The following is a 25,907-nucleotide window of genomic DNA, read 5'->3' as shown; positions in this document are numbered from 1 at the left end:
AACATTGGGAGTTCTTATAAAACATCCCCTCTGTGTTCCCCTTAGGCTATTGAAAATGTGTGCTTTGGTTGGAGTTCTCATGTGGGCCTCCCAGCGCAGCGCCTGGGTGACTGGTTAGCCATACCTTGGAGCCCTGGTGACAGCTCCTGGAAGAAAGGGCGCTGCCATCTGAAGCCCTGGGTGCATCTGGCGTGACTGTGTATGCAGCCTACATATAACCTTTGAATGTTCACACTCTCCTGAGCCCTGAACCCAATCTCTGTTTAGCAGGGACATCTGAAAACTGAGAAAGTTTTTCTATCACCAAGAAAAACTGAGAAAGTTTTTCTATCACCAAGAAAATTCCCCCACCCACCAGGGACCCCAGAGCCAGAGCGGGTCATTCGGAGGCCAACTCTGGCTTGAACTCGGGGTTTGGGGGTGGTGGGTTGCCTTGGTCACCAGCACTCAGTTCCTTCCTTTGCCTTCAAAGGGGTCCCGCTGTTGCTGGTCCTCACAGCTCCCGTAGGTCAGCACCATCATGTCTCCGTGATGTCACCATATTGCAACAATGAGGCTTGTTTATAGGCCACGATGCTGTAAGAATTGACAATACAGAATTACAAGCCAACAACTGGAATGAGGCAAAGGGTGTGCCTTTTCCTCCCCACCAACAGCCACCTGAGAGGCTCTGTCCCTCATGCCCAGGAGGCTGTCTGGAGTTGGGAGATGGCGGGAGGAAACTTCTCCCACTCCAGGCCCATTCCAGTCCTAAGACATCTCAAGACCTTTACGTCTACACTTTCCTTTTCCCAGAATCTCTCTCCATCTCACTTCTGCCTGATGATGACCTCCCACGTGTATTTCAAGGTCAAGACTGGCTAATCGCAAGCAGAATTGGCTATCTCATCTTCTGCCTTTCCATAGCCCCCTTCCACAAATCCTCATTATGGTGTTTGCAAATATTTGTAGCTAAGGGGATGCATAGGAATTAGGAGATCTGAGGCCAAGTCTTGGATCTATGTGAACTTTGGCCTGTACTTCGGCCTGTACTTTGGCCTGTCCTTCCACCTCTGGGGTCCTCGGTCTTTCCTGTGTTTGAGCCCTAGGAGCCTCAGAGTCTAAGTTAGAGCACAGCTCTTCCTGGCTGATGGCCAGCTCCTGGAGCTGCTGCGTGGGGTATGAATGAGAATCCAAACCTTCTAAGGGAGAGCTTCGTGAGCTCTTCCCAAAACTCTGACTTTCCATCTTCCATAAGCCACAGGGATCCACAGGGAGAAGCACTTACTGTACTTGAAACAAAACTCATTGTATTACTAAGCCAGCAGGAAAGCCCAGCAGTGGAGGCAGCTACCCACAACGCCGTGAATGCCTGGCTGCAGTCCTGACTCCAGCTGAATCCTGCAGAGACCTGACCACGCAGACCCGATGGGATGGCCAGCCCTGCCTTCAGGTCAGCCAAGAGGCAGCTCTGGGGGTTGGAGGTTCACCATGCTGGCCAGTAGGGGCCACACCCTTCCAACAGAGGATGCTTTAGATCCTTTTTGAGTACTCTTTACATGCCAGGCTCTCTGCTGGACACAGACTATCCATGCTGAGCCAGAAAGCCGTGGTTCCTGCCCTCAGGCAGCCTACCATCCAGTGAGCAGGCTTATGAAAAGGCAATCACTATTCATCAGCTGTCATGCTATGAAGGAAAGTACAGGAAGCTTTGGGAGCATATGATAGAAAGACCTAATTTAGGTTAAGAATGGGTTAAGACCATAGCCAGTTGGGTTAAGAAGGAGACACGGTGCAGAAGGGAGGAGGACACAAGGGGCAACCACTGGGGCTGACGCATGGGGTCGGGGAGGGTGGTAAACAGCAGCAGCAGGCACCAGGGAGGTTGGCAAGCCCGGACTCTGTGGGGCCTTGTGGTCCATGGAAAGACATTCAGGTTGTATCCTAACAGCAGTGAAAGCCAAATGCAGAACTTTGAGCAGGAGATGACATGATCTGTTTAAACACTTGAGGGAAATTGCTCTGGGCACCTGGTAGAGGGAGGATGGGGTGGGCACAAGAGTGGACATGGGGGTAACGGTTCAGAGGCTAATCCAATTTTTCAAGTGCTCAGGCCTCGGGGTGGTAGCAGTAGCAATAAAAAGAAAAGGATGAAATATAGGCTTATTTTGAAGATGGAGTCAATGAGGTCTGATGGATTCGCAGTAAGGGGAGGTAGAGAGGAGGGAGGACATTGGTGACTTGGGTTTCTCTTCCTGAGAGAGTGGCAGTGCCTTTTAGTGAGGTAGGACAGACTGGAGAGGGAGCAGACGTAGGAAGGCATCAAGAACCCAATTTTGGAAACTTAGATGGTAATTCGAAGTTTTGAAAGTACTTCAGTTTGCTTAGAGAGAGAATATGAAGTGAGAACCCAGAGAAGAGCCCTAAAGAATCTTCCATTTGGTGGTTTGTCAGGAAGAAGCAACAAGGTGTTGAGAACGCCCAATGACAGTGGAGAGAGACCAGTGGTGTGGGGACCGTGAGGAAATCATGTGGGGTGAGGACCGCAGGGAGTCCAGTGGCTTCAGCCTTGAAGAGTCGTTAGTGGCCTTGACGAGAAGAGCTCTGGTGGTCGAGGGGGGCCTCAGATAGGTGGGAGATGAGGACGCAGCAGGGGCACACCAGCCTTTGCAGAAGCTGACCATGAAGCCAATGGAGGTTGAGGAGAGATTGGGTGGTAGATCACATGTCAGTTCAGTAAGCATTCAGGAGAGAGCAGCTCGCTCTCGCGGGGAGGGAGCTCTCTAAGGAGAACGGGACAGGTGGCACCCTGACACTGGTGACTCCTCTAAGAAGCAGTGCCCTGTGGTGGGTCAGAGACAGCCTGGATTCAACCCTTATCTCTGCCACTTTTTGGCTGTGGACATTTGGTAAGTTACAGAACACCCTAGAGTGTCTATCTCCTTATTTGCAAAAATAGCAATAGTAATGACCTCCAAGAACTTTGGGGGAAGATTAAATTCATTAAATATATACAATATTTTAAGTAGTAGCTGGCCCATGATAAGGGCTATTTACATGTTTGCTATTGTTACTATTAATTTAAAAAGGGTGGGGAGGGCAGAGAAGAATCAAGTGGCGAGTAGGTCACAGACGGGCAGAGAGTTACTCCTTTAACGTCTCCCAATTGCATGTAAGAAGAGCAAGTAAGAGAAGGCCGGTTCTCAACAGTAATGTGAAACGGACTCACTTTGGGACCAGAAAGGGCCGGGGACACAGTCCCTTCTGGCAAGCAGGCTGTTGGCAGCTCTGGCCCAGAGACCATTCCTCCAGGGTTTTGCCCTCTGCTGCCTCCTCTGTTCCCTGCTCTCACATGCCTTCCTGGGCTTCTATGTCGTTAGAATGTAGCTTTTCTCTCTGTGGTTGGAAAGTTCTACTGTTTTTTCCCCCCGGTGCTCTCACTTGATTGATTGATGGTACCGCCTTGGCCTCTTCTAACTGTAAGAATTTTTCAAGATCTTGTTCATTCAGGGACTCCATGGAAGGGAAAGGTAATGGAAACACTTGTACCAGAGTTCTCAATCTTGGTTGTATATTCAAATCATCTGGAGAGCTTTTAAAAAGTCCTGTGCCCAGGCTGCACTCCAGATCGACTGAGTCGGAATCTCTGGGGGTAGGATCCAGAGACTTTTAAAGCTTTCTAGGTGATTCTAGCATATAGCCAATGAGGCTTTATTTTCTCATGTGTCTCTTTACTGGTACATGACTGTGAGAGAGAAATAATGATCAACTACTTCAGTGCCTCATTCACATAAGCACTCAGGTACTTACTTGATAGATTCAAGATCCTGTCCCTGCATCTGTGATAGAAAATCACGAAGACCCTTCAGGGCCTAAGGAAGACACCGTGCATGGAAAGTCTGACCAAATCCAAGCACACATTACATAGTGTCCTGGGGTGAGAGGTCAAGAGAAGCCCACCTCCTTCTTTGCGTAGAAGTCTCTTACACAAGACCAGCATCCCACTCAGTACACACAAGAAGCAGCGAAACAGTAGAAAGGAACCAACTACTGTATTTTCTCATGGCTTTCATTGGTCCATTTATCTAACTATGCCACACATTAACTACTCAGGCTTGTTTTCTTTTGTTCTGTTTTCCTTTGTTTGTTTATTTAGGTTAAGGAGACTATTTCGCCCATCTCCCAAATAGGACTGGGTGACTTCCAAGTGGCACAGCTACTAATCTATCACTTACTTGGGCAAACAGCTGGGAAATTGGCATTGCATGCTAAGGTCTAGCTGAGCCCAACCCATTCAGCCAGGACTCACATAAAAATAGGGCCCAGGAAAAGGCCTTCCCTCGTCCGTCCCTCCCTCTGTCCCGCTGTCCCTCCCTCCCTCCACCCTCCCTTCCTTCTTTTCTCATTGGCCCATCTTTCTTTTCTCAACCATGAAGTCGAGCAAAGAGCCTTCATGATTGATGGCTCAAGAGGCTCAGCCTTGGGGTGCCTGGGTGGCTCAGTTGGTTGAGCATCTGCCTTGGGCTCAAGTCATGATCCCAAAGTCCTTGGATCAAGCCCCACATTGGGCTCCCCACTCAGCAAGGAGGCTGCTTCTCCCTCTCTCTCTCTGCCTGCTGCTCCCCCTACTTGTGTTTTCTCTCTCTCTCTCTGTCAAATAAATAAATTTAAAAAAGAAAAAAAGTGCATCAACCTGTGTAGGCAGGGGCGTATATTACGATGTGAGAATTCTCACAAGGCCTTACTGCCATCTACTTCCTGCTTCTTCCAGGCTGCCCTCGATTGGTTTCTATTGGGCTGTCTGTAATGCCACCATTACTGATGCATAGAGCTCTCTGTGCTAACAGGCAGGTCCCCTAAAATGCAAATCCTTATCAAATCCCTTGCCCCTTAGTGTGGATATATTTACTGTATTCCTTTCTCCTGTGGTGGGATTGATACAAGCACGAGAGGACCTCACTGAATGAGAAGGGGTAAATGGGCTTAAACCATCCAAGACTGTGCTAATGGAGTAGCCACTATTGCACAAGCCCCTGAGCACTTGAAACATGTGCAAATGGAGTCCAAACTGAGATGCGCCATCAGCATAACATACATCTGGAATTCAAAGACTTAAAAAAACCAAAACTCACTGATACTTTTGTAAATTGACTAGATATTAGAGTGATATTTTGGATATATTGAGTCAAATTAAATGTGTTACTAAAATTAATTTTACCTGTTATCATTTTTAAACATTACTAGAAAATTGACAATTGCATATATGGCTTGCAGTGTGGCTTGCTCTGGTGACTTGCATGAGAGAGGGCTGGTCAGAGACCATTTTGGTCTGTTTTGGTGATGTCCAAAGCTGGTGGTCTTACCCTGGGAGTGGAGTTCCTCTCTTTGGCTTCTCCAGTGGTCTTCCTGCCTGTTATTTTTCTGACTTGATTGCTCTTATTTGACCAATGAGACAACTCTCCCAGAGAGATCAAAGGAATTGCCTAAGTCCTCTAGGGAGCTCCCACAGTCCAGTGGCATGTGAGAGTGTTGGGGCAGGTGGGGAAGTGGCTGAGCCCAGAGACCGCCAGTTGTCAAGCCTTTGGAGGGCATGCCAAGAATACCCAGAAGTGAGGCAGGATGGTTCTCATCTAAAAGGACCTAAACAAAAGGGGTGGAAGTGGTTCACAAGGGTTTCTAATCCCAGCCTCTGATTACAAGGAAGTCTATGAGGCTTTCATAAACAAAGTGAATTACCACACTGCCAGGAAGTATGCCAGCTGCTTGTGGCTGTCTGTTCATTATTCAGGACTTTGGGGGTTTCCCACATTGCCAGATTCCTCCTGAGGAACAGGAGGACTTTTTCTTTGTGGGAGAGCCGACCCAGAACCCACTGCCTAAAGGCTGCAAATAAATAATTCTTTATGCTAATAGGCTGGAGGGGGTCCAGCGGGCCCTGACATGTGCCCCAGGGCCTCAGCCCAAACCACAGTCACTGCTCCTGTCTTACCCAATTGGGATGATGGCCAGGAAGGAGAGAAAGGAGGAGAGAGCAAAACAGGTGCCAACAAACTTTTCCATGGTGAGTTGATAGATCTTGTTGTAGACTGTGGAGGTCACCACCCCGGTCAGAGTCAGGGACAGCTGCAGGATGACGAACACCTTTCCTGTGGAAGGGACAGGGGTTACCAAGAAGATGTGCTACTGTCCCTTCCTTGTTACCCACTAGCTGAGTCTCCAGGGAGCTCTCAGGAGGCTCTGCGTCCTTCCCAGAACTCCCTCTCAGTCTCAGCTCACTCCGCCAGGACTCCTGCCTCTATCCAGCTGGATCTTTCCGCAACCCACAGATAGTAGCCTCCTCCCCTGACTGTGGCTTTTCAGTGACTGACTTTCTGACTCTTTCCCATCCTCCTGTTTTCACCCCCTCTGCCCTGGACGGACCCCAGAGTGTCCCTAGTGTATTGAAGGCAGCTTCTGGAACTCTCTCGTAGACCTTCTGTAAGTCTGAACCCTGTGCTTCAACCCAAGCAGCTCTGAAATGGGCTGGGCAGAGAATTTCAGAGAGATTTCTTTAACGTACCGTAAGAGGAGCCCTTGATGAGTTTGGACATTGCTGATCGGATGGTTGTGATGGGGATGAGCGCGAACAGCATGACAGCTCGAGCTGGAAGGGAATCACACAAGAACACTCCTCATGTGCCCTGCCTTGGCCAAGGAGTAAATCAGAAGAAAGCAAAAAGCCTTACCAGGAATCTCCCCTTCCCCACAGACCGCATGGGCTTGCCCTGGATCTAGTGGTTTCTCCACTAGTGGACCAATGCCCGCCCCCCTCCCAGGCAGGCCGAGTCCCTGAGCTCTGACGGTGCCATTGATGCCACAGACCCATTTGCGAGGTGGCAGGGCACAGCTGGCACGGGGATGGATAGTGAGGCTGTCTTCACTGGCAGATTTAAGTGGCATCTAGGGAAGTGGAGCTGATGTCACTGAGTGACTCAGGACTCTTCACCTTGTCGCCGGGACAGAGGTGTCTTCTGTCACCACTCACAACCCCTTCTGGGAGACAGTTGCAGGAGCTTTGGCAAAGTGCACCCAGGAATGTGTGCCACGTTACACAGCTGCCACGCACCCTTCCTTCCTTATCCATAATCCCAGTGTGGTGTGTGTTTAGGTGTGTGAGTGTGTGGAGAGAGGAAAGGAGAGGCAGAGGTGGTAGGAAGGGAGACAGGTACTCTGGCCTCTGCACGCAGCCTGTCTAACTGGGAGCCGGCCAGGCCGAAGTTGCCATTTTGTTAGGTGTTTTCGGAAACATGGGCCCTCAGCCAAGGGACAGCCTGTGGTGACTGTCTAAAGTTGTTTTTTCTAATATGTCAACCACTAGCCACAAGTGACTATATAAATAAATTAAAATCAAATTGAAAATTCTGTTCTTTAGTGGTGCTAGCCACATTCCAAGTGCTCAAGAGCCACACATGGCCAGTGGCTACCATATTGGACAGCACAGATGTCAGAAGAATTCTATCATTGTAGAAAGTTCGATTAGAGCCTGGATCTAGAGCTCTCTGCCTGTGGTCCTCAGATGGAAACTTCATTCTACTTCTTTGAGAGAATTTATTACATTGGTTGTGAAAGGCATTTATGGAGAGTTTTTAATCCATTTTTAAACAGCCCATGCTTGGCCTGAAATGATTTTAATGAAGGGATCTTTCCAGCCTGATTACTTCAATGTTTTGTCCCTTTAAAACTGAAGAGAAAAAATCTAACCCCTTCTCCTAAGGCCAACCCAAAACCTTCCCTACTGACTGCAGACACCACTGACTGACCCTCCCCTGACCTAGAGCCACGGGCACGGCTCCAATAACCTTTCAGTGGGCAACACAGATAACACAATACAGTGCAACTACATTAACTCAACCGCATGTAATCCTGTCTCCCTTCGTAAGATAGTAGGTCCCATCCCTGGTGCTGAGCTGGGACACCTAGACCACACCATGCCACACCACGCCACACCACACCATGTCAGCCCCATGACCCTAGGGGTCTACATTTTCCTTGTCCTGCCTCCCCAGGAAAGCCGGACTCACCAATGTAGAACATGTATGTCTCTTTCACAAACGCCAAGAGGAGGGCTCCTGACCCAAAAGACACCATACCGATCATGATCATGGTGGTGTCCTGGAAGCAGCGGGAGAAGACCAGGACACCCAGGAAGCTGGTGATGAAGACGGTGTAGCCTGCAGCCATGCCATAGCCCACCTGCACTTGGTTCCAACTGAGAGGCTCCCTTAGCATGAAAAGGGGCATCACGTCCACGGTGCCCACCACAGCCAGGTCATATACGACGGCACCCACAAAGAGCAGGGCAATGATAGTCCTTGGGGGTTGTGCCTTCCCAGGGGCTGGAGGGTGCCCCACCACACTCTGCTTGTCTAACTGATCAGGATCCAGGGCACGGTAGGTGCCAACCGTGCCAGATACTGTGTCCACCACGGGGAGCGCCCTGCTGGGTCTGGCCACCGACTCAGGGACCTTCAGGACCAAGAGGCTGTAGAAAAGCGCAAAAGCAGCCCAGCTCACGCTGCAGGCGGTCAGCACCAGGCCCTGCCCGGAGTGCCCAGGCATCTGTTTGAAGAGATGCCCAGAGGCCATGCTCCCGCAGAATCCTGCCACGCCCAGGATCAGGTCGATGAGGATGAGGCGCACAGAGCGGCGACCCTCGGGGGAGCCCAGGGAGCCCAGGGCCATGACACCGGACCAGAAGGCCGAGAAGCCACCGCATAGCCCATTTATCGCCGCTGACCCGTACAGCACCTCCACCGGCCAGTCCAGCAGCACCTTGAGCAACAGCCCAAGGCGGGAGAGCAGGAAGCCCAGCAGGGACACGCAGATGGAGATCTTGCGGTGGTAGCGGTCACTGAGCCAGCCCAGCCCGTAGGCAGACAGCAGCGGCGTCAAGCCCACCACGAGGTTGTAGATGATGTAGAAATTGGAGATGGCCCTCTGCTGCTGGTCCTCCAGGGCGTCCCGGGGCGACGGGCTGGTGCTGTGGTTGGAGGAGGCCCCGGCTCCAAAGGACGCCTTCACCACGAGGAGCAGCCCCGCCTCGTAGAGGGAGGCGGCCACCTGCGTGGAAGCCACCACGGGTTCGATCCAGGTCCTCACCTGGAGGCCAGACAGGAGGCCCCTCCCTGGGCAGGCCGCCTCGGGCCCCATGAGGACTCTCGGAGAGGGGCGGGATGTGGTCCCAGAGCGCGAGTGTGCGCCGTGCGGCCGGGTGCGCGCAGGACGGGACCAAGCCGGAGCGCGGGACGCCTGTGACAGTGGCCGGCCCTGCGCGGCTGACCCCCGGGCCCGGCCACTCCTCCCGGCCTTAAAAGGCCGCGCCCGGCCCCCGCCTCCGCCCGCCCAGCCGGGCTGGCGACAGCCCAGGAAGCCAGGCGCCCGGGAGCGCACCGCCCCGTTTCGGCCCCCAGCGTCACCGCCCCCGGGTCGTCGTGTCACGCTGCTCTGGCTTGCGCGGCCGCCTGACGATGGCCCGATGGCCCCCCCAGCTAGGCATGCCCCGGCTTCTCGCGGGGTGCGGGCGCCTTCCCCAAGCGTGTTCTGGCCAGGGCCGAGACGCCCCGGCAGGGAGCGAAATTCAGTTATCCGGGGCGGGCAGGTCTGGGCGAGGGGCTGTGGGGTGCGGTGGGGTGCGGTGGGGCAGGGGGTGGGGAGGTTTTTTTTGGTTAGATTTAAAAGCAACGGGGTGGGGGTAGGGCCGCCTGGGTGGCTCAGTGGGTTAAAGCCTCTGCCTTTGGCTCAGGTCATGATCCCAGAGTCCCTGGATTGAGCCCCGCATTGGGCTCTCTTCTCAGCGGGGAGCCTGCTTCCTCCTCTCTCTCTGCCTGCCTCTCTGCCTACTTGTAATCTGTCTGCAAATAAATAAATAAATAAATAAATAAATCTATCTTAAAAATAAATAAATAAAATAAAAGGAACAGGGGCGCGGTAGCAAAGACTTTGAGAGAACTGCTCATATCTCTTTGAGATGTTGATTTCAGTTCTTTGGGATGAATCCCCAGCAGTAGAATCGCTGCAGGGTTGGTGGGGGGCGGGTAGCTTTTTTTTGAGGAACCTCCATACTGGTTTCCATTTTGCATTCCCACCAACAGGGCACAAGGGTTCCACTTTCTCACACCAGCACCAATACTTCTTATCTTGATATCTTTTTCTTTCTTTTTTAATAATAGGATAGCCATGGGGCGCCTGGGTGGCTCAGTTGGTTGGACGACTGCTTTCAGCTCAGGTCATGATCCCGGAGTCCCGGGATCGAGTCCCGCATCGGGCTCCCAGCTCCATGGGGAGTCTGCTTCTCCCTCTGACCTTCTCCTCGCTCATGCTCTCTCTCACTGTCTCTCTCTCAAATAAATAAATAAATAAAATCTTTAAAAAAAAAAATAGGATAGCCATCCTGACAGGTGTGAGTGGTAGGTATCTCACTGTGGTTTTGATTCGCATTTCTCTGATGATGAGTGATGTTGAGCATCTTTTCCTCGTTGTTGGCTGTCTGTGTGTCTTCTTCGGAGAAATGTCTCTTCATGTCCTCAGCCCATTTTTCAGTCGGGCTCCTAGTTTGTGTTTGTGTTCTCACAATTAAATTGTAGAAAACAATTACATACTCACAATTAAATCCTTATGTATTTTGGAGATTAACCCCTTATCAGATGTAAGGTGTGCAATATTTTCTCCCATTTTGTAGGTTGCTTTTCCACTCCGTTGTTTCCTTTGCCATATAGAAGCTTTTTAGTTTGATGGGGTCCCACTTGTTTATTTTCAGGATCTGGAAGAGATGTCGGCAGTCCTCTACTCGCTGCAATATTTTTTTTTTTCAAGATTTTATTTATTTGACAGAGAGATCACAAGTAGGCAGAGAGGCAGGCAGAGAAAAGAGGGGGAAGCAGGCCCCCTGCTGAGATCATGCCCTGAGCTGAAGGCAGAGGCTTAACCCACTGAGCCACCCCGGCGCCCCTACTCACTCTTATTATTCACAATAACCAAAATGGGGAAATAACAGAAATGCCCATCAGTAGGTGAATGGATAAACAAAACGTGTTTTTTATATATATATATATATATACATTTTTTTTTTGAATACTATCCAGCCTTTAAAAAAGAAGGAAATCCTGCAATTGGTGACAACATGGATGGACTTTGAGGACATTGTGCTAAGGGAAATAAACAAGTCATAGAAAGACAAATAGTGCATGATTTCACTTACATGAGTTATCTCAAACAGTCAAGTTCAAGAATCAGAGTGGAATGGTGGTTGCCAGAGGCTGAGGAATCACTAATCAATGGCATCAACTTTCAGTTCAGCAAAAAACCAAGCTCCAGAGGTCCTCTGTACAACAGCGCACAAGAATAATACGGTGTAAACTTAAAAATTTGCTAGACCTCCCATGTTAAGTGTTCTTACCACCACTAACAAAGAATCCAAACAACACCTCAGGGAGGAGCAAGGCTCAGCCCTTTCACCAAGCCAGAAGCCTCTGGGAGAAGAGTCCTGCTTTGACTCTTCCGTACCTCACGGGGGCAGCTGGTTGAACGGCTTTTGTTCCACCGTCTGAAAAACCAGGGTTGAGAATGGAGTGGGAGCAGGTGCAGCGGCTCTGGTTGGCCTGGAGCTAGTGCAGGCCCCAGCCTGCAGGGCCCGGCCTCAAACCCCGGGGCCAAGGGAGAGACAGGGAGGTCCTGCAGCCCTGGGTGTCCCTCCAGATGATAAAACTCTCTGGCAGGGGGTAGATCCCACCAGGAAGAAGAGAGTGAGCAGGTCATCCGCTTCTGAGTAAGGTCCCCAGGGCCCTTTCTCTTTCTCTGCGGTTGTGCTTCCATCTCATGGGCCCACTGTCCTCGGTTGGCCTGAACCCTCTGCTCTCCTAGCCGCCTTGTTTCCTCCTTTAAGCACACACTTCTGCGAAGAGGACCAGGCTGATGGGTGGCGCAGGGACAGTAATGATCCAAGACGCAAGACCCCTCTTCGGGGTCACCCCCACGGGTAGAGAGTCAAAACATACAAGCCTTCTCCTTGTCAGTTCAACACTAGTATAGCCACAGCACCATGGATGAACACGACCCCAAAGCTACCCAAGGGAGAAGACCCAGCTGTGCAGGGAGAAGTTGCAAAGCCAAATGCATCATGTATTCATGGGAGACGGGACTCAACGCTAAAGGACTTTGTGTAGGTTTGTGCGCTGTAGGTGAGCTCCCATCTTCTGTCCCTCTCCCTGGCACTGTGTCCAACCCAGACAAGTCTGCTTTCTGCAAAGAGGAAGACCCACCTAGTCTCTCCCTGTACGATGTGCCCTGTGCAACTGGCCTGGTCGCCCTCTCAAAGCTTCCCCACTTCCTTCTTCCTCCCGCTCCTACCTCCCCCTCACCTAGGCCCACCTTGGGAGGGGTTGTTTTCACTCAGCCCATGCCCAGCTCTCCCACTCCATTCTTAACCCCTGTTTTTTCAGAGGCTGGAACAAAAGCAGTTGAACCAGTCTGTTCCTGTGAGGCGCAGAGGCTCCCGGGGATGCGGAGGTTTTAGGGGAAGGTGGTACCCAGCAGTCAGATGTGGCCCTGAGAGTCACAGACAGCCTGAACCGTACGGACCATTCTGGCCACATAACCAAGGGGTCTGTCTATTCTTGGGGTTGTGGGCTCGAGAGGGTACACGTCATTCTCCCTCTTGTCTCAGTTCTCCCTGTTGTGAAGCTAGGGGAATTTGAGGGGCCTCGGAGAGCTTCCCACCAGATCTAGGACAGGTCTAGTGGGAGCTGGGACACCGTGATGCTAGCTAGCCAGCCCTGGGAGCCTCCAGGCTTGGACCCGAATCCTCTGGCCCAGAAATGAACTTAGACCGAGAGCCCTCAGTACCTTTCCCAGTTTGGGCTACTCTGTTTTGCATTGCATTTTCATCCTGTTCCCTCGAACCCCTCCATCTCTGACTGCAGGCTTTAGCTGCTGTAGTGCCTGGCCATCCTCTGTGGCCTAGGCTTCTGGCAGGGTATGCCCTTGAGCCAAGTTGAACACTGGCCCTGCCACTTTAAGTCTCTAGCTCAAGGTTGGCTCTGTTCAAGTGCAAAAGTTAAACTCGCTCATCTTTTAGATTGATGAAGTCATACTGTTTGAGTAGCAAAACACTTAAAGGAAAAAAAGGGGGAGGAGCAGCTATCATTTACTGAGCCCTCACTGTATACTTAGCACTCGGCAGGAATGAATGAACACCGTCCTCCCGAGAAGTCCATCCGCTAGTCTATGACCTCATTTTACGATTGGAGAAACTGGGGCCAGAGAGGTTAAGTAATATGCATAAGACCACACAGCTAGTAAGTTGGGGAGCCCATATTAGGCACTGATCTTTGCAAGTCTGTAGCTAGGTGGCAAACACAGTCAGCAGGGGATCTTATTTGAGGGTATGCTCTCAGCCGGCACAGGAATGTGGAGAGGAGCAGGAACACCTTAGTCATGACGAACTTACTGTCCGTCAACCCTGTATTACACAATGGAGAGCAGCAAAGGAGTGGATGGAAATTTATTTACCAAATGTGTATCCCAGGCACTTTACAGTCAGGTCGGAAACAACTTTCATTTTCTTAACAGAGGGCTCCGAACTTCATTTTAGAAAGGAACTGTGTTTGTTGGGGAAATGCATGGGATCAGTTAGAAGGTGAAATCCCTAGGCCTGAGTGTCAGCCGCCCGGGGCCGCTCCAGAAAGGGGGTGGGAGCTCCCAGAATGAGTCAAGGAGAGGAACTTGGCTGAGGCTCTGGAGAGGGAGGGGCGGGAGAGGGAAAGAGGTGGAGGGGGGGACAGTGAGACTGGGGCCGGGAAAGGAACACCTCCCCCCTCCCCCCGCAAGTCAGGGTGGGCTGAGGGACTTTAGAAGAATAGAAATGTCTAATAGGGGGTTTAAACAGCTTGCTGTCTCTTGTGTGTCTGTGAAACCTTCCTGAGAGGGCTTCCTGCCTCTTGGGTTCTTTAGAAAAGTCTACTGATGAATGTCTTACGTGAGGGCAGTTTCTTTGTGGAAATCGGTAAAGAAGCTGTGGTGTCCGTTGGGGTTGACACAATGCTGAGCAGTAGTCGCAAGTACACAGGAGGAGGAGGATACCACAAGAACACAAGCCTCCGGGGAATTTGGCTGGAATCTGGGACTGCCTTAGGACTTTCACAGGCTATGGACTTCGGGGAGTTAAGCCATGGACCCAGATCTTGAGGGCCAGAGAGACCCTCGCAGCTGCCCAGCAGACTATGATGATGAGGGAGGTGTTATGCTCTTTGTTGTTGGACGAGTTTGGTCTTTTCGCAAGACATTGCAAATGAGGGGAATAGATGCCCTCAGAGACAGCAGTATGCAGTGGAACAAAGTGAAGATGTACAGATTGAGCCCAGGAGGCAGAGATAAGCCTTGTCAGTGGCCAGCTAAGCCCTGTCTGTGAAGGGTTTTCCAGCGGCCAGTCCACCGCTACTGGCAAGAGGCAGCCCCAGTCCTCTTGCATGACGTTAAGCAATCCTCTAGTTATGATTTTACTTCCTAAATATAGGTGCACACAGAGAGAAATGCGCTAGTTATTTGAATAATTACCCCAAATACTTTTTAAAAAGATTTTATTTATTTATTTTAGAGACAGAGAGAGCACAAGCAGGGGGAGGAACAGAGAGACAAACAGACTCCCCATTGAGCAAGGAGCTCGACATAGGGCTCCGCCCCAGGACCTTGGGATCATGACCTGAGCTGAAACCAGACACCCAACCAACTGAGTCACCCAGGCGCCCCTACTCCAAATAATTCCTTATAGTAAATTAATAAGTTGGCATTCTGGTTTATCTATCTGCCTTTCTACATTGGTTCATTTGGGGCCCTATCTGGAAATGGCTTCCTCTCTATGTGCTGATGAAACAAAGTTTCTTTATTGGACACTTTCCATCAAATGCCGTTTGGACACTTTCCATCAAATGCCATGAGCCTCTTCCTGTTGAAAATATTTTCAAACTCAGTGCCTCATTTGTTCATTCATTACCTATGCACCCATCCATCCACCCCATGTATCCATCCATTTATTTGCAAGCATTCTTTGAGTATCCAGCCCACTAGCAGGTACCAGGGTTGCAAAATCCTTTGCCCTCAAGGATGTTTCAGGCTGCAGAGTTATAAGATGGCACCTGTACTAACATTCCAAGTTGCGTGTCACACGTGAGGTCGCTGATGCCTGGTCTTGCCTCCCCCTTCATCGCAGACTCTGGCTTTATAGGATTCCTCTCCACTCTAAGCTCTGCTACCACCCTGAACCGCATCTCAAATAACCGGCTCAACACTGTAGAAGAAGTCTTCGACACCGTAGAAGAAGGACGTCTGATGATTTTGCTGGTCGGGACACATTAACTCTTCCTCTGATAACACCACCACACTGAACCGCTCTCCACTCAACGGGGATATGGGACTCAGCTCTGGCCAATCACAGCCAGTGCCTTGGGCTCACAGTGATTGGCTTAGAGACGGAAATGTGACGTAAGTGGAGACCAATAAGAACAAGGCCCAGGATTTGGGCTGAAATAGGGAAGAGCTCATTATTCTCTTCTGCGGGTCTTGGACTGGTGAGGCTGAAAGCCTGGTGCTGGCAGCTGTTTTGTTACCATGAGAGAAGAGCTCGCCTGAGATGGGAACCCATGGAGAGGAGAGGGGGGCTGAAAGAGGGGTCAGATCCTGAGGACATCACATGTACTATGGCTGGGGCTAAACTGCTCCTCAGGTTTTTGCCTTTTTAATTGCTGGTTTGATTTGGGTTTTCTATCAAGTCCAAACAAAAGAGATTTGATGGAGTCAAACCCACAGCCTCTCATCTCTAGTGACCTTGCCCCTTCTTCAGCCACAAACCCCCCTGTATCCTGGATCTCCTCATCAAACCTCTCACTCTGACCACAGGCTCCTCTTCTTCAGTGTTGCTGCTTCAACTACTTCTACTTCCGTGATTCTTTGATCTAACCGGGACCTACGTACCCCTCTACTAAAGTAAGATGTTCCAAACCGTAGCCTTTTCCTTCTCTTCTCTTCCTCTGCTACTTAACTTCGATTTCCTGGGACATTATTTCAACAACACCCTTCATAATAGACCAGACTCTCTGGTGCTTCTGTGTTTTCAGTGCGCATCAACCTTGGACGAACCCAGTTATCTGCTGGCGCTTAAGTAACAGGGACTGTTGGAAGAACTGTCACCACAGGGCAGATTTTAATGAGACGTTTACTAACTCCAATCTCAAATGAGCCCTCAGAACCAGCTGGAGGTCCTGCGTTGTCTCTCCAGGCAACCCTCGGCCTTCCATTCTCTAAAATTACCAGGTCAGACATTTGCTGTTCTCTTCAGGCTTTCAAGCCCTTCTACCATTTTCTGTTTTATTTCCAGCTCTGTCATGTCAGGACATGGAATTTCTAACATCATCAGTGACCCCATACCATCCTACTTGACTCTGAGCAGCCTTGGAGCATTTCAACCTCTTCCCTAAACCTTTGAGTGTATTCACTTGTTTCAGTAATACCACAGTCCCTTTGCATATCTCTGTCCTCTCTGACCACTCTTCTCTTTCACCTTTGGAGACTCCTCAAACCCTAACCAGTTTTTAAAACTGGAATTCCTCAGGCCTTTGTCATGGGCTTACCCCCTCTGTCTCTCCTCTAAACAGTCTTGTCTGCATATGGGACTTGAACTACCATTTATAAGTAGATGACTTACTAAGTTGTCTCCAATCCAGATACACCAACTACCTACTGCATATCTTTTCAACATAAGACCAAACTCATACTCTCCTCCCCCTGACCCTTACAGTATTCCCTGTCACTGAGATAGCACCATCCATCCCTCCAGATGTCTAAGCTGTAAGATGAAAGGTATCCTTGATGTCTTTCTCTCTCTAGCATTCTTTATGCAATCCCTTATTGAAGCATGTTGATTTCACCTCTTAAATGTCTCTGGAATCCATTCACTTCTTTCCATTTTCAGAGCAGCACTGCACTTTGACGTATCATCTCCTGTTGGCCTCCATAATAAACTACTAACTGGTTTATCTGTACCCATTTTCATTCCTCTCCAGTACTGAAACCAGATTTCTCACTGCAAAATACACAACCTCTTCTGAAGCCAAATCCCCCCATAGTGGTCTGCCAGCCTTGCATGTGTATTCATTACCTACTTCCCCCTTTCATCCTGTACCATGCTCCCTTCCTATGGCTTCCTTTTTTTTCCTGTTGCTTCTTAATCTCCCTTCAACTCCAGCCATATTGGCTTTCTAATTCTCAAATGTTCTTTGCTCCTCCTACCACAGGCCTTTGCCCATGCTGTTCCTTCTATCTAGAACCTGCTAACGTCCTGGTTTTGCTTAGCTAACATCTACTTATCCTTTGGGTCTCAGCTCAAGAACTACTTCCTCAGGAAAGCATTCCCTGACTTTTCCAGCTAAGTCATTCCACTCCTCCCCCATTACAGGATCCCTTAACATCATATCACTCCTCTTCTTGTCACAGTTCTGATTTTTACAGTTTTTTTTTTTTAAAGATTTTATTTATTTATCACAAGTAGGCAGAGAGGCAGGCAGAGAGAGAGGGGGAAGCAGGTTCCCTGCTGAGCAGAGAGGCCGATGTGGGGCCCCTGAGATCATGACCTGAGCTGAAGGCAGAGGCTTAACCCACTGAGCCACCCAGGCACCTCTTTACAGTTGTTTGGGTGATCAATTTGGCTCCTATATTTGGTGCAAGTGGGTTGCAAAATCAGTGAGGGCTGGGACCATAGTCTTGTTGGCATCAATGTCTCCGAGCCCCACACATTGTCTGGCACCTAGAAGTATGCAATCAGTGTTTCTTAAATAAGTGAATAAATATTGTTTGTACTATGTTGATCTTTCTTGTCTGGGGAACCCATGAGTCAAAATTTTTAGAGAGAAGAAAGTTAAATGTTAGTTATTCTTTACAACTGGTACAGCCAGGAGCTACAGACCATTCTTCCTTATTTCCTGTCTCATTACCTTCTGGCTGCTCCTCATATAATAATACGCCAGGAAAGCTTTCTGGCGAAGGAGGCTTTGGGATCCCATTCATCTCAGCCAAACAGCTCTTGTTGGTTTTTCTCGGTCAGGATAGAACAACTCTCAACACACTTGAGCTTCTCACTGTCTCAGCTGAAAGTCTGAAAGTTTACCGCACCATTTCCTCCCCTCAGGCTCTTCACCACAGGGATTTACTAGGGCAAAAGCTCCCCTTTTTCAGGTGCTGATAGAGACTCGAAGTTCCCTAATTTAGGGATTGGGGCTCAAAGCTACACTCCTCACCCAACACGTGACCAGCTACCCCCAAGTACAAATCCTCATAATGTTAAAAAAAAAAATTAAAAATTTCTGTTCCTCAGTACTTCAGTCTTATCTCAAAAACCATGCTGTGTAATTCAGGGAGGATAGAAAGCAAGGGGGAAAGGGCCACATTCCTGCTATTTTAAACCTGAAATATTTGTGTGTGTGTGAGTCACCCTGACTCAGTATTTGCTGGCTTGTGCTATTGTTTTTATCAGTCAGATTTTGCTTCGTGAAACAGAAGTAGATTGTGGAGAGACGTAGGCGTCAGACAGGCCTGGAAACACCTCTGTGATGAGCTGAATCGAGTTAGTGACACAGTCACTCTCTGATGTCAGGGAGACACAAACCCTGTGGGAAAGGCTGGAGCCAGTCTAGAGGAAGAGGTGAAACAGTCCCGGGCATTTCCCACATGGAGGTGTTATGACTCCTAAGAAACACAGAAGGGCCAGGGAGGAAGTAATGTGCATCTGCTTCCCCTTCCAGAAATCAAGTGAGTGTTTTGATTAGTTAGGTTGAGTCCTCAAATACTGAAGTGAGAGTTTTTTTTTCCTCTTGACTTCCCCTTTTATGAGGGTAAACAGTGCTCTCTCTCTCCTCTTTCAACTAGCTTGCATTTTGGGGTTTCTCTGTTCTGTGGATTTTGCCTTCAGTCTGACTCTCCTCAGCATTTTCCAGATGTCCCTTGATCATTCTGGTTCACTGACGGCATCTCTCCTCTTTGCCTTTGACTTGATGGAGTTACTCTTATTTACATGTATCTGTATTCCCTCTGCCTTCAATGATATTTTTCAAGGAAGGACAGGTAAAGCATCTTAATCCATGCACCATCTGGAGATAAAAGCCATATTATATCTTGAAGTGTCCATGCTCTTGTAGAATAAAGGTAGTTTGTGGTTCATTGGACACAAACGATGTTTGTGATTATATTACTTAACTCCCAAATCCAGAAATTAAATGAAAACTATGAAATTAGTGTGGACCATTGCACTGAATCCTCGTACATGTAAAATTGTGTCCTTTGGCTGATCACTTAAATGTGGTAGAAGATATATCTTCTGTTGATTATGGGTAAACATTCTTGTCATGATTTTCTACGAATGTTAGATGGTGAGGTAAGTGTCCAGAGTGGTTGACATCTTTCATCCTAGATTTTCGTCCAATAATAAACATGTAAATGCCATTTCTAAGGCAGAAACATGTTTTAAATAAGGGAGTGTTTTTCGAGTATAAAATTATAAATGTTTAAAATACAGACAGGCTCTGGAGAAAAATTAAAAATCCAATCCAACAGAGAGACATGACCACTGTCAACATTCTAGCACTTTATCTTTAAATTTTAAAAGTTTTTATTCTCACTTCAAACATCAAGGGCATTTTCCTATATCATGAAATGGTTATATGAAATTCTTGACTGAGTATGGGAAGAAATATAAAGTGTTCAATAGTTCATAAAATTGGGATTTTAAATTCATGTAACAATCTAATTTATAGAAGTCTAATGATTCTTATTTGATAATATGCTGACAACTAATGGATTTGCAAAAGACTTGTGGATCAGTCAGGATAGACTGGGTTATGCTGTGGTAACAAATAATCCTCAAATCTCAGTGGTTTAAAAATGTCCAAGATTTATTTCTCTCTCAGGCTATATTTCTATCATGGATTAGCAAGAGGGATCTGCTCACTGTAATTCTTCAGGACCACCACCAACTCAAACACGCTGGTCACCATTTAAAGAAAGTTCTAGAGATTCTCACACTGGTAATTAAATGGTCAGCCCAAGTGACATCCACTACTTTCCCTCAAAACTCACTGGTCAGTAGGATCTCATCCAGGTCAGAAACTTGTGCTGTAGGGGTGCCTGGGTGGCTCAGTTGGTTAAGCATCTGCCTTCTGCTCAGGTCATGATCCCAGGATCCTGGGACCCATCCCCACATCAGGCTCCCTGCTCCATGTGGAGTTTGCTTCTCCCTTTCCCTCCACCCCTCCCTGCCACTCATGCGCTCTCTGTTGAGTAAATAAATAAAATCTTAAAAAAAAAATTTTGTGCTGTAAAGAATGCCATCAAGTGCACCTAGGTGACTCAGTTGGTTAAGTGTCTGCCTTGGGGTCCAGTCACAATCCCAGCATTCTGGGATCGAGTCCCGTGTTGGAGGTCCCTGCTCCACAGGGAGTCTGCTTCTCCCTCTGCCCCTTCCCCAACTTGTTCTCTCAATCTCTTTCTCTCTCAAATAAAATCTTAAAAAAAAAAAAGAACAACAACATCAAGAATGTGAAAAAACAACCCACAGAATGAGAGAAAATATTTGCAAATCATGTATTTCATAAGGGATTTGCATCTAGATTATAAGAAGAATTTCTATAACTCAATAAAAATTGATAGATGACCCAGTTTAAAAATGGGCAAAGGATACAAACAGATATTTATTTCTTTTCTTTTTTTTGGTTATAGATTTTATTTATTTATTTGACAGACAGAGAAATCACAAGCTGGCAGAGAGGCAGGCAGAGAGGGAGGCGGAAGCAGGCTCCCCACTGAGCAGAGAGCCCCATGCGGGGCTTGATCCCAGGACCCTGGGATCATGACCTGAGCCGAAAGCAGAGGCTTTAACCCCCTGAGCCATTCAGGCACCTGCCCTGCCCTTGAACAGATAATTCTGTAGAGCACATATACAAATGACCAATCAGCACAAGAAAAGATGCTCAACATCATTAGCCATCAGGGAAATGCCAATTGAAACACCATGACATATCACTTTACACCCACTAGGATGGCTATAGCAATAATAAAAGGCAATAATAATTCTTACTTGTCTATTGCTGGTGGAATGGAAAATGGAGCAGCCACATTGGAAAACATTCTGGCGATTCTTCAAAAGGTTAAACATAGAGTTACCATATGTTCCAGCAATTCTACTCCTAGGTATAGATCCAAGAAGATCGAAAACCTGTGTCCACACAAAAACTTGCACATGAATGTTCATAGCAGCATTATTTATAATACCTCCCCCAAAATGGAAATGGCCCCAAAGTCCATCAACTGATGAGCAGATAAACAGATAAAATATGGTGCATCTGTACGAGAGATATTAGTCCACCATAAAAAACAATGAAGTGCTCATACATGCTACAACATAGATGGACCTTGAAAACATCCCAAGTGACAGAGTAAGACACAAAAGTGCTCCTATCCTGTGACTCCATTTATATGGAACATCCGGATTAGGGAAATCCATAGAGACAGGAACTAGATTTGTGGTTGCCAGGGACTATGGGGAAATGGTAATAGGAAGGGTGGTGATGGGTGTGGGGTTTCTTTTTTGGGTGATGAAATGCTCTGGAATTAGTGGTGATGGTGGCAGAACCTTGTGAATATTAAAATCCACTACACTGTACAGTTAAAAGGGATGAATTTTATGGTATATGACTTACATCTCAGTAAGTTTTAAAAATTGACTTATACAGCACATGCTCCAATTTCATTTCTTAAATTAAGGTTTTTAATGATATTCCAATGATTTGTGTAATATAACATTACAATCTTAATTTTTATTCTAATTTTAGGCATAATCTTATAGTCTTGAGACTATAAGACTATGCTCAAACTTTTAAGTCATTGAAAGATTTTACGTCTTTATTTTTAAATATTTTATTTATTTATTTGAGAGAAAGAGAGAGAGCATAAGGAGAGGGAAAAGCGGGCTCCTTGCTTTTGGATTCTTGTGGAACTTGATCCCAGGACCCCAGGATCATGACCTGAGCCAAAGCCAGACGCTTAACCAACAGAGCCACCCAGGTGTTCCAAGTCATTGAAAGATTTAAAATATGGTTTTCTGTTGTGTAAATTTCATTAAAATAATTTAATAAAAGAGCCATTTACAGCTTGGCTTTTCAACAAAAACCTAGAAACTTCTCTGGGACCAATTTCTTAAATAATTATAATGCATTCAATTTATGACTCAGTTTATGATTAGGCATATATTTTTCCAGTTATTATGTCATAATGCTACTACTCACTAGAAAGTCCCATGTGGTTAGGAACCCTGTCTGTTTGTCTCTCCGGCACCAAGCAGTCTGTGTGGCTTGTAGCAGATAGTCAATAAATATTTGTGAAAGTGAGTGGGTGATTAGTTAAGAGAGTCAGAATTTCAAAGCCTTCTCTAAATAGCCTTTTGTCACCTCCTGGGCAATGATAAAAGATAACAATATGGAAGTGAGGTAAGATGGAGAGAAATATAAAGTAAGTCAATTTCCCAAAAGTGATCGTATCTCTGCTTCGGAAATTTGTCTTTTTAATTCCTTGAGCATCTCTAGCCATCTTCCAATATGTCTTAAAGATGACTGTTATTTTGGGTTTATATCTGACTCTTCTTTCAGAGTCTTAAAATATTTTTCATTTGGGTTTTAGATTAGAATTTAATCAAATAATTCTGAATTCTCTGGTTATCTTCATCCCTAAGCCATTTTGGGTTTTAATTCCTTTTTAAAAATCACATTTGTTTTTCCCTTCCTAGTTTGAAAATAGTTTTCCTTGCCCGGGAAGGCAAGTTAGTGTGGTGGTTCAGAGCAAAGACCCTGAAGTCAGGCTAGTTCCTGAGTCCTGGCTCTGATGGTTGGTGGCCATGTGATTTTAGTCTCTCATACCTTATTTTTCTCATCAGTAAAATGGGAATAATATTAGGGCCTATCCTAAGGGTTGTCATGAGGACTAAGTAAGTTAATGTATATAATATGTTCAACATAGTCTCTATAACTATTAATTTCTATTATTGTCAGCCTGACAGAGAAGTCAGATGTTAATTTATAATTATCTTGCTGCCAGGTTGTAGGTTTAACTCTATTTGTTTCTGTTCTGTGATCAGGGCTTACCATGTCAGTCCCATCTTTTGTGTTCATAATAATCTCCAGAAGCTTGGCTCATTGAGGGATGGTGAGTGACTTTTCAGGACATCTGAGGACCTGTTAGAAGAATCGTGCTTTTTAAACAGGAAGAAAGGGGGACTAAGAGACCAGGGCAAGATGGGGTAGAGGGAAAGGGAACAGTGCATTCCTTAATCTACTTAAAGGACTGCCATGTTGATGGGGAGTTGACTTGTTCTTTGTGATCCCGGAAGAATGAGCTGGGGCCACTGGATATAAGATTTGCTTCAGTCGAAGGCAAGAATTCCTAATGGAGCTTTCCAAACCTACCTCACTCCAAGTCACCAGCTTGTGTCTTCCACTTACCACAATAATCTCATACGTTATTTCCCACATCATGGAGGCCCCTCCAGTACCACAGCAACGCTGCAGCCAAAGGTCTTTTTGTAAAGCACCCACACGATCACATCATTTCCGTGCTTATTACCTTTCAAGGATTTCCAGTTATCCTTGGAATAAAGACCCCGATCTGGATCGTGGCCTGGAAGGCTCTCTGGATCTGGCCGTCGTCCCTCTCCTGTGCCCCCCACCCCCGCCCCACACCTCACTGGACACTTTCCTTCGCTCACAGTGTGGTCCACCCGCAGTGGTCTTCCTCGTTTGCTTCCTCAAACTGCCCACGGGGCCTTGAACATGCTTTTATCTCTGCTTATGACATGCCACTTGCATTTTATCTTGTCAATGCCGACTCTCCCTTCACATGCTCATTCAGGAGGAAGCCTCGAGGCTTCCCATTCTCGAGGAAGCCTCCCTCAGACTTCCTGTCCTGGGCTATTAGATGCCCTTGTAGCATCATGTACCTCTCACCTGCGTGCAGTTCTTTCCGCTGTTATAATTTAATGGTATTTGCCTGAATTTTTGATTAGTGCCTGTAAGGCCCATGAGTGCAGACATCATGCTTTCTTCTTTTTTAGCCTCACTTGAGTCCTCATTATGGAGCATGGTGCCTGGTACAGAATAGGTGCTCAGTAAATGCTTCTTAGAATGAATGCATGAACGGAGGACCCAACAGCTGATGAGCTGTGTTGGTAGGAATTACGCTGCTTCTCCTGGAGATATTTAACTCTGAGGATAGGCAAACTCAAAGCTCTTTTTAAAAGAATCTGAGTCTATAATCCCAGGGCCCTTGCACTAGAAGCTTGCTTGACTAAAAAAGTGGTAAGAAACTCACCGAATTGCCTTGGTCCATCTCTGAACCTTTGTCACATCGCGTGGTTGGAAACTGCCTGAGCGCCACCTGGTGACCAGAGGAAATTCGCCTTTCCCCACCCTCACGGGCCCCTCGCGGTTGACACATTCTATTACGCGCTTCGCTAAGCTCCAGGAGGTCCCATTCACATTCACCGTGATGTCAATGGCGCCTCGTGGAGTTCGGCAACCTGGTGTCCCTGGCCTTCAAGAATGATGATTGGGGAGGGTTTGGGACAGAAAGAAGAGAGCCCCTGGGAAGGAACCGGTTGAAGACTTGGGATGTTGAGGACCCAAGTGAGGGATCAAGATTTTACAGGGAAGAGGAAGAACTGGGGGCACTGGCTTCACTGAAAGGGAGGGGGCCACAGGGAAAAGGTGCGACGGGCTGGACGCAGATGAGGTATTATGTGGGAAGAAGGCATCCTAAGGGAGAAGAAAATCTTGGGTTCTGGATACTTTTGAGCTTTTAAACTACTCAAAGATAAATTCTTTTTTACTGACATGTCTTGGGAAAATATTATATGAGTACGTTTTCCCAAATTTACCACATTTCACAAAGGATATGAGAAAATTCTTCAGAATTTTCTGAAATCAGATTCTGGACTCTGTCCCCCTGTCATACAGGAGACCAGCAAGTGCAAGCCTAGACTTTTTTGCAGGGTTTGGGCTCAGAGGACAAACAGAAGTTCCCTACTGCCGGTTCTCTTCCCTCAGTATGGGAATTCTCTCCTGATTCCCTGATAGCACACAGTTCCTCTTATTCCAAACCCCCAGGCTTCTATGGTGCTATTTTGGTATCTTTGGACCTCAATCATTTTTAGTTGAGGCTTCAGTTTCCCTTTAGAGGTAGGAAGGTAGGGCTCAATCTCTTACCACCTTACTACCTCTGAGGACCAAGACACCGGCGTGCCAATTTTGTCCTTAGAGAAGGGATCAGACACTGGAACCCCCAGTTCAGGAGTTGGCAAGTGACCCCGGATGGGGCTAACAGTCTCTTCCATATCATATCTTAGCTCAGAAGAGCAGGGTAGGGAAGGTAGGTGAGGACAGTCCCATGTTTTCCCCAGTTTTTTAAAATTTCTTTTCAGTGTTCCAGAATTTATTGTTTATGCACCACACCCAGGGCTCCATGCAATCCATGCCCTCCATAATACCCACCACCAGGCTCACCCAACCTCCCACCCCTGCCCCTCCAAAACCCTAAGATTGTTTTTCAGAGGACAGTCCCATTTTAACAGATGAGAGAGGAGCAATCATTTCTGAAGACCAGGGAGAGCTGGCCAGGTAGGACACCCACATGCCACTGTCAAGGCCAGGGAAAGGGCTGTGTGTGTGTGTGTGTGTGTGTGTGTGTGTGTGTGTATTGAGTCTGGGATTGGAGGAGGAATACACGTGGGTCTTGGGCTAAGGAGCAGGACTCTCTGAGACTCTCTATGTTGGAGACTGAGAGGCAGTCAAGGCTGAAAGTAGGTTTAG

At 47.6% G+C, this 25,907-nt stretch overlaps 1 protein-coding gene across 1 annotated transcript; it reads right to left on the bottom strand.

The window, feature by feature from the left end:
• Positions 1 to 315: 315 nt before the first annotated feature.
• SLC46A2 (solute carrier family 46 member 2) lies at positions 316 to 9,328 on the bottom strand. The gene is made up of 4 exons (XM_032308269.1): positions 8,040 to 9,328; positions 6,539 to 6,622; positions 5,969 to 6,125; positions 316 to 576 (listed from the first exon to the last, which is right to left on the bottom strand). The coding sequence occupies exons 1-4, from the start codon at positions 9,166 to 9,168 to the stop codon at positions 519 to 521; spliced, it is 1,428 nt and encodes a 475-aa protein (XP_032164160.1). The 5' UTR covers positions 9,169 to 9,328; the 3' UTR covers positions 316 to 518.
• Between the last annotated feature and the right edge of the window lie 16,579 nt (positions 9,329 to 25,907).

Source organism: Mustela erminea, chromosome 12, assembly GCF_009829155.1.
Source record: "Mustela erminea isolate mMusErm1 chromosome 12, mMusErm1.Pri, whole genome shotgun sequence".
Lineage (NCBI taxonomy): Eukaryota > Metazoa > Chordata > Mammalia > Carnivora > Mustelidae > Mustela > Mustela erminea.
The sequence above is the reverse complement of the archived record's forward strand: the minus strand, read 5'-3'. Positions and strand labels throughout refer to the sequence as shown.

Excerpts from the sequence above, each read along its gene's own strand:
- SLC46A2 (XM_032308269.1), bottom strand. The coding sequence starts at position 9,168 with ATGGGGCCCGAGGCGGCCTGCCCAGGGAGGGGCCTCCTGTCTGGCCTC. Across the intron at positions 6,623-8,039 it reads GACATACATGTTCTACATTG|CTCGAGCTGTCATGCTGTTC; the intron begins GTGAGTCCGGCT and ends ATTCCCTTCCAG. Across the intron at positions 577-5,968 it reads CTGGCCATCATCCCAATTGG|CATCGTGGCCTATAAACAAG; the intron begins GTAAGACAGGAG and ends CAATTCTTACAG.